The sequence below is a fragment of the Oryzias melastigma genome, linkage group LG1 (assembly GCF_002922805.2).
Source record: "Oryzias melastigma strain HK-1 linkage group LG1, ASM292280v2, whole genome shotgun sequence".
NCBI classification, from domain to species: Eukaryota; Metazoa; Chordata; class Actinopteri; order Beloniformes; family Adrianichthyidae; genus Oryzias; species Oryzias melastigma.
Genome location: NC_050512.1, coordinates 5,669,445 through 5,683,380, shown reverse-complemented (window position 1 = coordinate 5,683,380; position 13,936 = coordinate 5,669,445). Strand labels below are relative to the sequence as shown.

Below are 13,936 nucleotides of genomic sequence, written 5' to 3'. Positions count from 1 at the left end.
GGTCTGGTGTGCACTGTAGATTTTAAATCTAAAAGTTTCAAGAGAGCAGGAAGAAAGCATTGCTATTCTTCCAGAAATAGACAAAATTTTGTTCCATGTGCACCAGGTAGTTTCCATGAGCACGAAAAACCAATTCCCATTTTGTCTTCCCTCCATGTTTCTTTCCAAGACCTGCAGCTTTTATCTTCAGCTCACAGTCTGTTGGTGATGAAATTCAATTCCTCCTTGTTCAAGGACGGTAAAAATGATGAAGAGTTAACTCTGCATTCTCCCAAACTCTAAAAGAAACTCCTACCTTCCATTTGGCTCTGGCAAAGTTCTTTTCTATCTGAGCGCACACATTTTCCTTGATGTTCTTGTCTGAAGCTGCACCACCAGAGATCCTGCATCAGAAAATAAAATAAAAAAAATGAACACTCCATGTTCTCCCCAGCATCCTTTTATTTTTTTCTGTGATAGGTAAACTTCTGCAAGTTTGAAACTTATTTTGATCAGAAGTTTTATTAACCTTCTAATGCATAAATTATGATAAAATCAGGTAAGATTCTTTTACTAAGTGTTTTTATTCATCTTTAAAGATACAAAATGCCTTTATTTATTTTTTGAAAAAAGTTATATCTTTAAATTGTGTATATATATATATATATATATAGATGTAATATATAGATATTTATCTGTCTACTCAAGTGCTCTTCATGAAATTTGTACAGTAAAAAACATCAGTTTAGGTAATTTGTAGGTAAAACTGAATAATATGAAATATGGTTTCATGATGTAATGGGTGTTCCTCTATCTCTATAGCTCAATTAGAGACAATGTCTCTGAACTGAGAATGGTGGAACAAAAGTTACAGTCTACAATCATTTTAGGATCTAGTTTTCCATCAAATGTGAACTGTGTTTTCTGAAGTGAGTATTTTCTCTTTGCTTAGTGTCTTTTGGTGTATGTCGTTTATTTGCTATCAAAGGGACCTCTAAAGTAAAAAAGGTTAAAGTAGGACTTTTTTTGTTCATGCTGTTGAAAGTTGCTGAAAACAGCCCGTCCTACTTTTTTATTTATTGTTTTTTTGGGATAATCCCATTGTTATCACGAGAAAACAAAATTTGTTTTCTCGTGATAACAAGATAATGAAGAATATACTGTAGTGTCAAACTCTTCCTTTCCTGCACTGAGACGCCAAAACTTTACCTGTTTTAGGTCTCCTTATTTTGTGGTTAATAAAAAAGACAGCATAAGAAAACACTCCATTAAAGTTGTTTTTTAGTCTATTCTTTGATTTATTAGTGGATCTACGCTCCTCAAACGGCTATGTTCCATCCCACGCACCAGCCCCACTTTTATCTCCCTAAAACCTCCAAACAAACAGGTTCATTGACAGAGCCCAGTCTTCTCCACATGGTGCGTCCAGTGAGCTCCAGAAATTAGAGAATCCAAACAGCCACTCAGCCCAACTTAGTCTGCTACGAAACGATTTTTATACAATCTGCAGCAAAATTAAGCAGGTTTTCAGAAAAAAACGTGGACACTATTAAATCAAAAAATTATAAAACTGGTGTTGAACATTTACTCTGATAAACTGCTTTCCTTTTGGTGTGGATGTCCGGAGCTCACTGAATGCACCAGGCAGAAAGGCTCCATGACTCAGGGTTCCATCATTCAAGCTGTTTTCAGGGGTTTTAGGGAAAGTATCGACAGAACCCTGGGTCGACGAGCCTGTTGAACACCAGAGCAACCTATCAATTTATGATTAATTAATGTAATTGTTTTTGATATTTTATCTGACGAACTGCTTTGTTTTTCTGCGGATTGTTTGAAAATGAAAAAAAAAAAAAATTGTTACGGACTGAGTGGCTGTTTGGGTCTGCTAGTGTCCAGAGCTCTGTGAACGCACCACGAAGCTGGTGAATGAGACAAAATAAATGCGTTTGATCAGCATAGATCCACTAATAAATCAAAAGATTGACTGAAAAAACAACTTTTAGGAACGTTTCTTATGCTGCTTTTGTTGTTAATTACAAAATAAAGAGACTTAAAACAGCTAAAGTCTCGACATCTCAGTGCAGGAAAGCAAGAGAGGCATGCTTAAGTATATTCTTCATTATGTTGTTATCATGAGAAAACAAAATTCATTTTTTGTGATAACGAGGAAAGAAAAGAAAAAAAAATGGACCGAACGTTTTCGGCCTCCTTAAACGTCATTGTTCAAAATGAATAAAGGTCCACCTTAAAAGTCCACAAGTGTAAATACTTTTATTAGGACTTCCTATGACACAGATGATGTTCAGAGTTTGTTTTAAAGTGAGTTTATCTGCCTACCATTCATGGTTTATAGCCTCCTGGGCGGTCAGTCTCTGGTCTTGATCCACCTCCATCAAACGGGCAACCAGACTCTTAGCTGAAGAAGCAGATATGGAACTAAACAAGGAAGCATTGTACTCTCCGGATCATAGTGTCAACACAATGGATTAGAGCGGTCACCAATAAGAAACACAACCTTTCACGTACCTGAATCAGAAATTTCATCCCAGTACGGCGAGTCAAACTCATAATCTCCCGCCAGTATCTTTCGAAACAGATTCTTGTCGTGGTTTTCATAGTCGTCATCATCAGTTTCATCATAGAAAGGAGGGTTTCCGGACAACCTGACGAAAGAGCAGTTAAAGTAACATAAACAGCTTCATGTGAAGTCAACTCTCCTTCAATTCTTCTGCTCACAACTTACAGAATGTATGTGATGACACCCGTCGCCCAGCAGTCCACAGGTCGTCCGTACCGCTGTCTGCCAACCACCTCAGGAGCTGCACAGCACAACAGAGTTTCTAGAGAACACGCCGTCACCCCATCATTAACATGCCTTCTAATATATTCTCACCCAAGTACTCTGGTGTCCCACAAGGTTCTTTGATCAGCCCGTTCTCCAGCTTGGCAAGATGGAAGTCACTGATGACTATTTTGGAGTGCTTTAGGCGGTTGTAGTACACCAAGTTCTCCAACTGTGGGAAACCACATTCATTTTTCAACTTTTCTTTGCTGCACTTCCATAGTTTAGAATGCCTTTTTAGTGAGATGTTGGTCATCCAAATATCCATAATCATAAGAAAAACAGTAAAACTGTATTAGAGCTTATTCTGTTTCAACATTTGCATATCATCAATCATTCTAAAGGGGGGTTGAACGCACACCCACTCGGATGCTACGTTTCTCCAGCTCCTGTTTTAAATGTTGCAACAGTTTTGTTTTAGGTTTGTGCTGCTGCATTTACAGTCACTTCTCTATGAGAATTATAAATTGCAGTACCATCAGTGGTTTAGAAAAGGATCATTTAAAGCCACCTCAAAACAACTCAGTAAAATATAGTCACTACAGCAGTTAAGTAGGAGTTATTGACTTGGGGGTAATCTCTTCCTGATGAGCGTAATCTCCTCCTGTAGCTTGAATCGCCTGCTAATTGTTCCACACGTCTGCTTCACAAAACTTTAGATCAGAAAAAAATGTATTTGGTCCACAACCAGATGAGATATGTGGGCAAGAAATCCAAGATTGACCATCTAGAACTCAGTGAACACAAAAATCAACATTTCTGGTAGTACATAAAAAAAAGGGAAGTACGGTGGCCCTGAGGAGCAAATCACAACTAAAACCTCAATGCAAAAACATATCACAGATCACAACAATTAGAAAAGCAAGACAAATCATAATATAAGCAATATTATATTTTAGAAATCAAAACTCAGGAAACCAAAATGTGAATCAAAGAAAATAAAACACAATTTCAAAATAATTTAACAAAAACTATAAAGGAAATGCTTACAAAAACAGAAAGTAATTTCTAGAAATCAAAATGAAATGCTAAAAAAGGAAACAAAGAAAATAAGATAAAGGAAAAGGTAGACATTATAAGACATCATTGATTGGATGATGACACCTTTTCACTTTTTAATCAGAAGTTATTTCGCATTGAAAGTTCTGGTTTCTGATATTGTTACATTTTTTACATTTCATTTTGGTTTTCAGAATTTACTTTTGCTGTTTGTTTTTAATTTAGATTCTGGTATTTCTTTTTTTTATATGCTATTTTTCAAATTATTTGTTTTGCTTTTTGTGATCTTTGTCATGTCTTTTCACTGAGTGATTTATTGATGTGATTTACTCTTCAAGGCCACCGTAGGGAGGAGTGAACCTCTGGATTTGACTGAACAGCCACTGATTCGCACCTGTGTTTTGCACACCTGAAAGGCAGCTGCAAACTGACACAACTTTCCTCCAAAATGTCAGCAGTCATTGTTCCGAGCAGGAGGCGACAAAAGGAGCACATCTTTTCTAATGTAAATACCTTTGGAATGCCAGAGGCTATTAATGAGACGTATTAATGTCCATTATTACCACTTTGGAGCTTCTGGATGCAGTGAGAGCTGATATGAATCATGTTAATTAATGCTGCCATTATTTATGTCTTTCAATTTCCCTGTTTTTGTTAGTCTTATACTTTAATCTTGGATGCTTCTTTCGTGCACAGCCTCTTCTCCTCCATCTCTCCTGCACTCTTCCTCTTCTTCTCCTGGCTCGTGTGCTCTGGGGACGCTGACACTGAGAGCCCTTACCCCTGCCTGTACCCTTCTCAGATCCTTCCTAAGAGGACATTATCGCCCATCATCAGTACAGATACAGGCTGACTGGCATCAGCGTGTGCACTGCTATGACTTGAACATCCTACTCTAGAGGGATTATTTTGAGCTTTCTCCACTCAAATATTTTCAGCCTGAGTCGCAGACTCCTTAGATCTGTTGCTGCAGAGAAAACCTTAAAGTTCCTCCTAAGGGTCGTGTAACTCTGCTGCTATATACAATTCGTGCATTGTCCATGCATAAAATTACTTGATACACGCAATTCATAAATGTTTTTTTTTTGCGTTTGTCATTTGTTGATGTGTTCCGATGTCCATCGGCCGACAGGTCTTTACGTGAATTCAGTTTTGATCTTTTCAAATTCTTTTATGGTTTGAGAGTTACGCAGTTTAAGCAAATTTTATGTAGCTTATATGCCATTATTATGTAAATCTTCGGAATGGGGCGGGATTTTTGCAAGATGCATATGCAAATATGTGGCTTTCCACGACCGTTCTATGTATGTCCACATATGTCTAACGGACCTTTCACGTATGTACTACCGATGTATTACTTTTATATTGTATATACAGTGCACATATCACATCAAAAATTGTACATTTTTAATCATTTTTAAATGATATTTTGCAATAATCCTGCACAGTTCATGCACGGTTCGCGGATTGTGCAACGAGTACATGATCTTACATCCCTCCAGATGTCTATACCGAGTGGGGGTCTCCTGCTCCCCCCATCCGGGCAGGGGGTCAGGTTTCTTGCAAGCAGGTTTCCAGCACTACAATACATTAAATTAATAGTCATGAGCATAAGTCCTGCACCCGTGATCAAATCAGCCATCTTTTAGTCCACTTGTGTGTTTTGACTCATGTTTTGTATGATATTAGTTCTTAACAGCCAACAAGTGTGCATATGTCGGTCTTATTTTGCTGGTTTGTTGTTGCATTGTGTTTCCAAACTTCACCTTGAGGTTTCTATGAACGATGTGCAGGGAGTGCAGGTAGGCCACTGCCTCCAGCACTTGGCGCACCACGTTGCTGGTGTCCCGCTCCGAGTAATAGCCTTGATCGAGGATCCAGTCAAACACCTCTCTGCCTGTTGCACTGTGGGATGGGGGAGAAGGGGAGACCAGCATTGTGTTTAGAGTTTGCTTTTTGTTAAGATAATTTTTCAGAAGTTTGTACTTCTATTACCTCCTAATTTCTGGATCATTTGTCTTCAGTTTTCTCAATTCATGCAGAAGACGTTGATATAAAAATGCATGATTGCAACCTGACAAAATTTGGAATTTTTCTTTGAAAGAGTTGACTTTCCAGTAAAAGAAAACCGCAAGGGAAATGACAAGTGTTCTGGCCCCATGGGGGGGCTCTTTGTGTTTGTTTGGTTTTAGTCTCAGCAAAATCCTTATCCCACAAGAGTTTTTCAAAGGAGCTCAAATTTGCATTTCCACATTTAGAATTTGCAAAGAAATTCCTCAAACTCCCCAAGAAGACATGCTGATGAGAAAGCAGCATCTGATTACATCTGAATACTAAATGATTTTGAGCTGAGAGCTGTTTCGATATCAGCAGAGCCTTAAGCAAGAAAACAGACGCCAACAGTTCAGGTTTAGACAAAGACAAACACAGATCATTGTTCCTCCTTTAAACCCGTCAGACTCACAGTTCAAGGAAGAGGAAGTACTCTTTCTTGGTCTCATAAACGTCAACCAGTTGCAGGATGTTGGGATGCTTTACCCTGGAAAGGAGAAAGTGATTTAATGAGTCAGGAGGTTATATTTGAAACATTTACTCACTCAGAGGGAGAATTTAAACCCCAAATTTAATGAATGAACTCTTTTGGTCAGATAGGTTGAAGAAAAAATATATATATTAGAAAAACTAAGGATAAAATTACACAGACAATAAAGATGCATCTTATAAATATCAGGAGATGTGGCCAAAATAGAAAACAAAACAGATTTTTTATACATATAGAGGGTAAAATGTCCTTTATAAATAATAATACCATATTTTTATTTTGAGAATGTGCAATACAATCAATTCATGCAAGGAACTAAACAATATTGTGGCTCAATAATCAGTTTGTTGTTTTCTATTTTCCTCTTATCATAACTATTTGTGTGTTTGAGTACATCTTAAATATTATACGTTTCTGTTTTGCACGTCTGAAAGAAAGATGCTAACTGGCACAAATAGCACCAGTCATTGTTGTGAGGAGGAGGCGTTGAGTCACTCATATACAAGTCTCAAGTATTAAAGTTGGGTCATCACAAGCAGATCATGAGCCAACTCATTCATATATATCAATTTCTGTTTTTAGCATATTTACAACAATCAATGTCACCCAAAGTTTTGCACAAAAAGCATAATAAAAGGCCGTAAAGAAAACATAAAATAAAAACACAATGTCCTTAAAAAAATCATCTTAATTCAAAAAAAAATTTAAAGAAGCACCTAACAACAAATAATAATAACCAGTAAAAATGTTTAAATGCATGTACAACAGGACCTGCAGCAGTTAGTCTGTCAAATATCTGAAATGTCTATTTCTCCTTTTGGTCCACATTCATTTATTATTTAACCCTTTAAAGACTCACTCCAATGATAATTGTGTTTTTAACATGTTCTTGTGGTGTTTTCCTCACGATGGAGGACATGCATAAAATAATTTAAGATCAAAATTGCATTTCTGAGTATTTATTTATTCAAATTTTGATGAATCAGGAGCAGATGAAAAAATGCTGTTTGAAAAAGGTCTCAGTTGTGACGCAGCAACTGAAATGGGTGAGCACCTCTGCTCTGCTCCATCCTGAAGCATCCAATTGTTGACAAATAGATCTGTGTGCATCTTTGTTTTCCTCATCTGAGCTGGCACCTGGCTCAAGACTATATGGCCTGATAGCTTTGATATTGCTTATCCAATTTTGTTGCACCGCTAATGTTTGGTTGGGTTTGTGAGAGGCTGTAAGCTAGTGGGAGAAGGTGTAAACAAAAGGATGATGGGATATAAGTGGAGGCTTACTTCCATGCCAACAGTCCTGTACACAACTCTGAGGAAAATTTTGGCTGAATTCCTGACATGAGACTATTTCCTATAAAATGACTTTTTTTTGCCTAAAAATTGCATAATCATTATTTAAAGACCACTGGGAAAAGTTTTACAGATCAAATATGATTGTAATGGGACTTTAACTATCTAATCCAGTCAAAAACAATAGAAACTAATGTTTTTTTATGCTGCTTATTTCCAAGGGAGAATAATACATACGTTTTTACAATGTTTTCTAAATGTGCTCTACTGTTTGGTTGTGCTAGTCGTTTATTAAGCCTGTCTTTTACTCAGCATAATCATATATTAAATTAATAAAATTTCAATTTCTAATTGATAAAAATAGCTAATTGTGGTTTCTTTAAAAATTGTTTTTTTTTTCCCTTTTTTTAATAAATGACATGTTGTGGGAAAAGAACAGCAAAAACAACCTTTCTGTTTTATGTTCTTTTGATTAACATAATCAAGAACAGCAAAGACTCACATCTTCAAGATGAGAATCTCATTTTTGGCAGCCTTGCGGACTTTCCTTCCGTCCTTTTTCAGAAACTTTTTACATGTGAACATTTTCATCGTGGTCTTGTCCTTGGCTCGGAATATCTCACAGAACTCCTCCCTGAGGAAAGAAAAGAAACTTGTAATTGCAATTTTCATAAAATCATTCAGTTTCTGCATTTAGACACTCACGATTTGATAATTTGACCCAGGTCATATTTGTCTGTCACGTCTGAAGGACTGTGGTAATCCTTCTTCTCTCCGATTGTTAAACAGCCAAATGGCATGGCCACTTCTGACCTGTTGAGAAGCAAATAGTCATTCATTAGAAGATGGAAACAAGACATGATGAGTGAGAAGAACGTGCACCAAAAGGTAAAAACCTGCTTTGATCTGAGCAGATTTATGTTAAAAAAAAAAACTATTGTGATGCTAATGGTACTGTGAGCAATGTATCGTGAATCACATCCTACTGTGAGTTGCCCTGAGATTCCTTTGTAAGGGAACGACAGGCTTTATAAGGTTTGAGTCTGTAAAAATCAGGAATTTTTCGAAACCCTTTTCTGTCTCATCTGGAATGAGACTGACACCTCAGCCCCACCCTGGACCTCTACCAACTTCCCCATTCTCTCCTTCAAAGTTTACTTTCAAGTCTTTTAAGCTCAGTACCCCGAGAAATGAGAAGTTTCTTAACCATACCCTGTTCAGAAAAGTTTAGGGGTGTGATCCACTCACAGTCTCAACCCGTTGACTAATGCCGGCCCAGTTTAAGGCTCAGATTTTGCCAAACCAGAACCCAAAAAACACAAAACATTGTTTCCCATTCCTTTGATGACAGAGAGAAGAAACAGATTAGTCTGTTCCTGCAGCTCAACCAAAAAAATGTAGTATGAAATTCACAGAATCGCCAGACCAACAATTGTTTATTTATGATGAGCTTTTCCAAGGACTGTGCTCTTCGAGACAGAAATCGCCAATATTTTTCCTGAGATCTGCCAAAGCTGTTCTGCCAGTCTGAGCCCTGAGTACCCAGATCACCTCTTGGGTAACTGTTGCCTTCACTTCCCACATCTTTAATTTATTTCCTCATCTCTGAAAGGTGAGGTTCTTACACCTTCATTCAGGTGAAGAACTGGAGCAGACGAGGAGGATGTGGTCTGGGAGTGAAGAGCTTGTAGCTGAGGAGTAGGAGGAATAAATCCAACAGATTTTATGATAGTTGCATTCTAGTGAATAGAATCCACAGAAGAGACAGATAAGGAGGCTTGGGCAATGTTTGGACAGAAACAAAGTCAGTGATAGTTGGAGGCAGAATCGAAGTCAACTATGTGGACTTAGGAAAGGTCTGAAGGAACAGGGAGAAGACGGAACTTTGCCAGTCTGCACCACATTATCATCAGTTGTCAGAACAGAACTGATGGACGCTGAACTATGCTACAATGAAGGGGAGAATATGTCTGAATGCAGAGCATTTCTCCTGCAATTTCTCCTGCAGTGGTAGCTTTGTCAGATGTTAGTTTCTGGAGCAATTCCAGACAGAAGTGTTTTCCTAAAGTTGTAGCAGTCCAGTCCAAAAATTGTTTTAAGTAGTTTTATGAAGTTTTCAATTTTGTTTTTTTTAATTTGTTGAATTTTTTAGGATTGTCAACGTTAATGCATGTGACTAATCAAAAAAAGTAATGCTTATTAACAATAATTAATTAGACTCCGTGAAGACACCGTTCAGGGTTCCATGGCATGCGTTAATTCTTGATAATGCTCACTTTGTCTGGCATTATCCCACACATAACAAGGACACGTACAAAACAAATAATATTCAATTGATTTTTAGTACTTCATTCTTGTTACATGTTAGGCTTAGATTGGTTTTTCACAAAAGGTGGACTACAAGTAGGTAACAAGGCCTGTTGTCATTGTAACACTTAGCCAGAACTGATCTTGATTGCAGCGGCAAAAGAAAGTAATATACTTGTATATGCTTGATGTTTGTTTTGAAGAAGCCTGCAAACAGAACATTGGGACCAGAACTTCTTTTTTAGGTGTGCAGCTAAACCCAGAAGTCAATCATAATCAAGTATTCACCCGGACCATTTAAAATGCAGAAACACAATGCTTATTTCTTATGGCTGTATATCAGTGTCTTTGTTTTCTTGGAGTAATACTGCAGACACAAAAGTGTTTAGAGTTATGTTTATATTACCGTTGATGTGTTTTGCGCACATAAGTCACACTTCTGAGTTAACACTTTATAAATTTAAACATTTCAGACAATAAAAATGAAGGGGAGCATTTTCTCTCTTACCTGTTGAGTACAAAAGCTTATTGTCATATGCAACTTACGTTGTGAAACATTGGGATTAATCTTGATTGATCACAACCAAAATGTATGATTTATCTGATAATTGTTTTTACTTGACTACTAATTTTACACTTTCTTTTATTTTTCTTTTACTGTGTCTCTTTTATTCATTCATTCATTGGTTAATGAACCCACTCACACACATTAAAAGTTCTATTATGCTGCACATCTTCGGATTTGGCCGTACTTCCTGATTTCCGCTGAAATTCCCACAGTTTTATAAATGCAGCCCTAGAAGCGATAACAGGGACCCACAGAGCAGACAGGTCTGAAGGCTTGAGCGTGATCGGAGGCAGAATGTGGTCAGTAACTAAGAATCGGACTTGGGGAAGAGTGAAGGCTGTCACTGTGGAGCAGACAGGGCAAAAAAATGTCAGAAAAAAGGTGAAAAGGGCAGCACAAGTAGAGCATAGGAAGATACGGGTAACGTTGAGGGCCAAATAAAATTAAAATTTTAACAGTTCAGTTAATTAGAATTAAGCTTGCAATCCGGATCATCATCATCATCAAATCTCTGTCTGCTCATCAGTGGAGACAGATTTTGGCCTCAAAACCTCAAATAGAGCTGCCTAATGGAAAAAAAAGACATATTTGGCGTTCAAGTCATATTTCCCCTGCTGGTCTCCTGGCATGACTCAGGAGACATTTGTAAATCTTTGCCTTCAGCTAAAAAGTAACAAAAAGGTCAGCACTGAACAATCTCTCATCATTTTAGTGCATAAACTGCAGCTCCTAAATCAAACCTTTTAAGTATTATTCTGACATAATTATAAAAATCTTCAGTAAAGAAACAATAACAATTGTAAATCAGTTTTAACTTTACAAGCCACACTCACAGATAGACAGACAGAACACCAAACAAGCAACATAAAGATGTATGCCTTTAAAGACCTTTTCCACTACACCAAAACACAGCTGTAGAGCTGAAGTTTTACAGAGAGGGAGCTCAAACTCTGTATTTCTCAGTGACAACCGAGAAACCTGACTGATCTAGATAAGACCTGTGTGGAGGACTGGGCCAAAGTCCCTCCTGCAGTGTGCAAACTTGCAGAAAAACTACAGGAAACATTTGACCTGTGTCATTGCAAAGGCTACTGTACCAAATATTAACATTGACTTTCTCAGGAGTTTAAATATTTATTTGCAGCAGTAGCATGCAAACTAAATAATAATAATAAAAAAAAACATGCAATTTGATTTCCTGATTTTTTTATTATTGTGTCTCTCACAATGGACATGCACCTAAAATGAACATTTCAGACCTTCCTGTAATTTCTAAATGGGAGAACTTCTAAAGTCATATACTTATTTGCCTTACTCATATATAAATGTAGGACAGGGTTTTTGAGCAAACAGTAGCTGCAGGAAAACATACAGTCTTAGCAAACAAACCGAAAGCTGTCAGGAAAAATGTCTGATGTGTTCGATATTTTTCACTTTCTTAAATAAAGAAAAAAACGTCTTTGGCAATTGGGGGGACTTGTGAAAGTGTTGTTTGCAATAAACTCACAAGGGGAGCAGGAACCAACATAAAGCAATGTTAGTAGCCTGATGTGTGATACACATTTATACTTTTGACATTACAGGGGACATATCTTCTAGGAAATGTTGACATGCGTAAATGTTTGCATGCTTCCTCTCTGGGTTCCTGCTGCTGCATATCTGGGGAGGGGGCAGCTAAGTGCACCTTTCACTGCTCATTCATGGCCAATCATTTGTGACTGCAGAACTCCAGGATTACCTCGGCAGGTGAGAAATGTCTGCATTCAAGGAAGAGGTGAATCCACTCCTCAGATAAAATGCTTGTGTAAGGGAAAACTGCAGATTTAACGGCGGAAGCCTCTCACAGGGCTCACTTAAACGGCTCTTTGCTGCAGTTTTTCACGCAGACATTGTGAATCTGGTTTGGTCACATCAATTATTGAAATGATTCAAGCTTGAAGATAAGCTGACTCTGCCATTACGGCTTGAATAATTGTAGGCTGTTCTTAGATTGCCAGAAGGCATTTGTAGTCAGAGTGTGCCATGTGGGGAACTTTTGTTATGTGATTTTAAAATATTTTACTCATAATCAGAGTTCATTTACAAGTCTAATGTACTTTTAAAACCTGTTTTGAAATTCTAAAAGGCAAAAGATAAGTTATGAAGAAGTCAGGTGAATAAAAAAAAGGAGAAAAACATCTAAAATATACAAAGCAGGAATGCAGATAATACGGAGCCTGGGTCATTTGTAGAGACAAGTTGATAAAAAAAATGGTAATTTTTACCCTTTAATTCCCAAAAGAATGCAAACTTTGATCAAGATAACAATAATAACATTAAAAATGATAATAATACGTATTTTTACTACCACAGTATATCATATTTGTAGTATTGCTACTGCAATATCGCATTATAATTATAGATGTAAGCAGCATTTGTTTGAGCCCAACTCTTTCCTAGTCATTCCAAGCTTTTAAAGGGAAAATAATTATTGCTGTGTATTGGCAAGAGTCTGGCGATATGATACGAATCAAGATATGTGTCTCACAATACAATGCATTTTGCAATATATCTCAAGACCGGTACACTAGAACAATTTTGCACTTTTTTTTTTTTAAGAGTATGGCAGCTTCACTGGTTCTTATCTGAACCCACAACGAAGCACTGAAATCTGCATTTTTATTTGATACTAGGAGCAATGTGGCACAGAGTTTCGGGTCGGCACCATAGACTGTAAAAATAATGGACTGAGCGAGCAATGAGGACCCCCATTGGAAATGCATTACTTCCTCTCCTCGCGAAAGTAGGCCGCCGCTTTCACCGTCAATTCCTGAAACGGATACCGCCATTCGCAACCCATCTTCTGCGATTGGTCTGAGTCATAGCTGAGTCATGGCATCTACAGGAAGTACTGTCGCCAATCAGGAGTGAGTTTATTGCAACCGTCCACCTCTTTCCACGCCTCGACCACGAGACCGCAGGATGTAAACAGCTTCAATAACGGCGGCTCGGGAGAATGGCTTTTTAGGTTTCGTTTTGATCATGTGCTTAGAAATCCTCCGGCTCTTTTCTAAATGACGTCGTTCCCGGTTAAGGTTAGGATTACGGTTATGGTTAGGGTTAGAAAAGCAAATTGTTCGTTTGCGGGGCTGTCTGTGATGCTCACGCCTCCACCAGGGGACGTGTCAAACCTGGAAAACACATTTTAACACGTTTAGGACCGCGCGTATTATATGCACGCAAAAACCGGTTTTGGCGTATATTATACACGGTATTTCCCAAATCGTGGAATATGTACGCATTTTACTGAGACTGGGCTGATTGTACAAGTCATTGTTGAAGTCTTTGAGGGAGAACCATCCCAACATTTGATTCTGTCAGCGGTCCTTTGGGATTTACTTACATTTATTCCTTTTTGTTGAGATAA

General features: G+C 37.7%; 1 protein-coding gene across 3 annotated transcripts in view; it reads right to left on the bottom strand.

The window, feature by feature from the left end:
* LOC112144909 (caM kinase-like vesicle-associated protein) overlaps positions 1-13,936 on the bottom strand; it is a 44,517-nt gene that overhangs the window by 6,395 nt on the left and 24,186 nt on the right. For all 3 annotated transcript variants that reach the window (XM_024269786.2, XM_024269785.2, XM_036211374.1), the window contains 9 exons: positions 8,361-8,468; positions 8,158-8,289; positions 6,285-6,359; positions 5,587-5,725; positions 2,873-2,993; positions 2,723-2,798; positions 2,506-2,642; positions 2,317-2,395; positions 296-383 (listed from right to left, as the gene is read on the bottom strand). In XM_024269786.2, coding sequence (XP_024125554.1) covers positions 296-383; positions 2,317-2,395; positions 2,506-2,642; positions 2,723-2,798; positions 2,873-2,993; positions 5,587-5,725; positions 6,285-6,359; positions 8,158-8,289; positions 8,361-8,455 — 942 coding nt within the window. In that variant the 5' untranslated portion in view covers positions 8,456-8,468. The remainder of the gene's footprint in view (positions 1-295; positions 384-2,316; positions 2,396-2,505; positions 2,643-2,722; positions 2,799-2,872; positions 2,994-5,586; positions 5,726-6,284; positions 6,360-8,157; positions 8,290-8,360; positions 8,469-13,936) is intronic.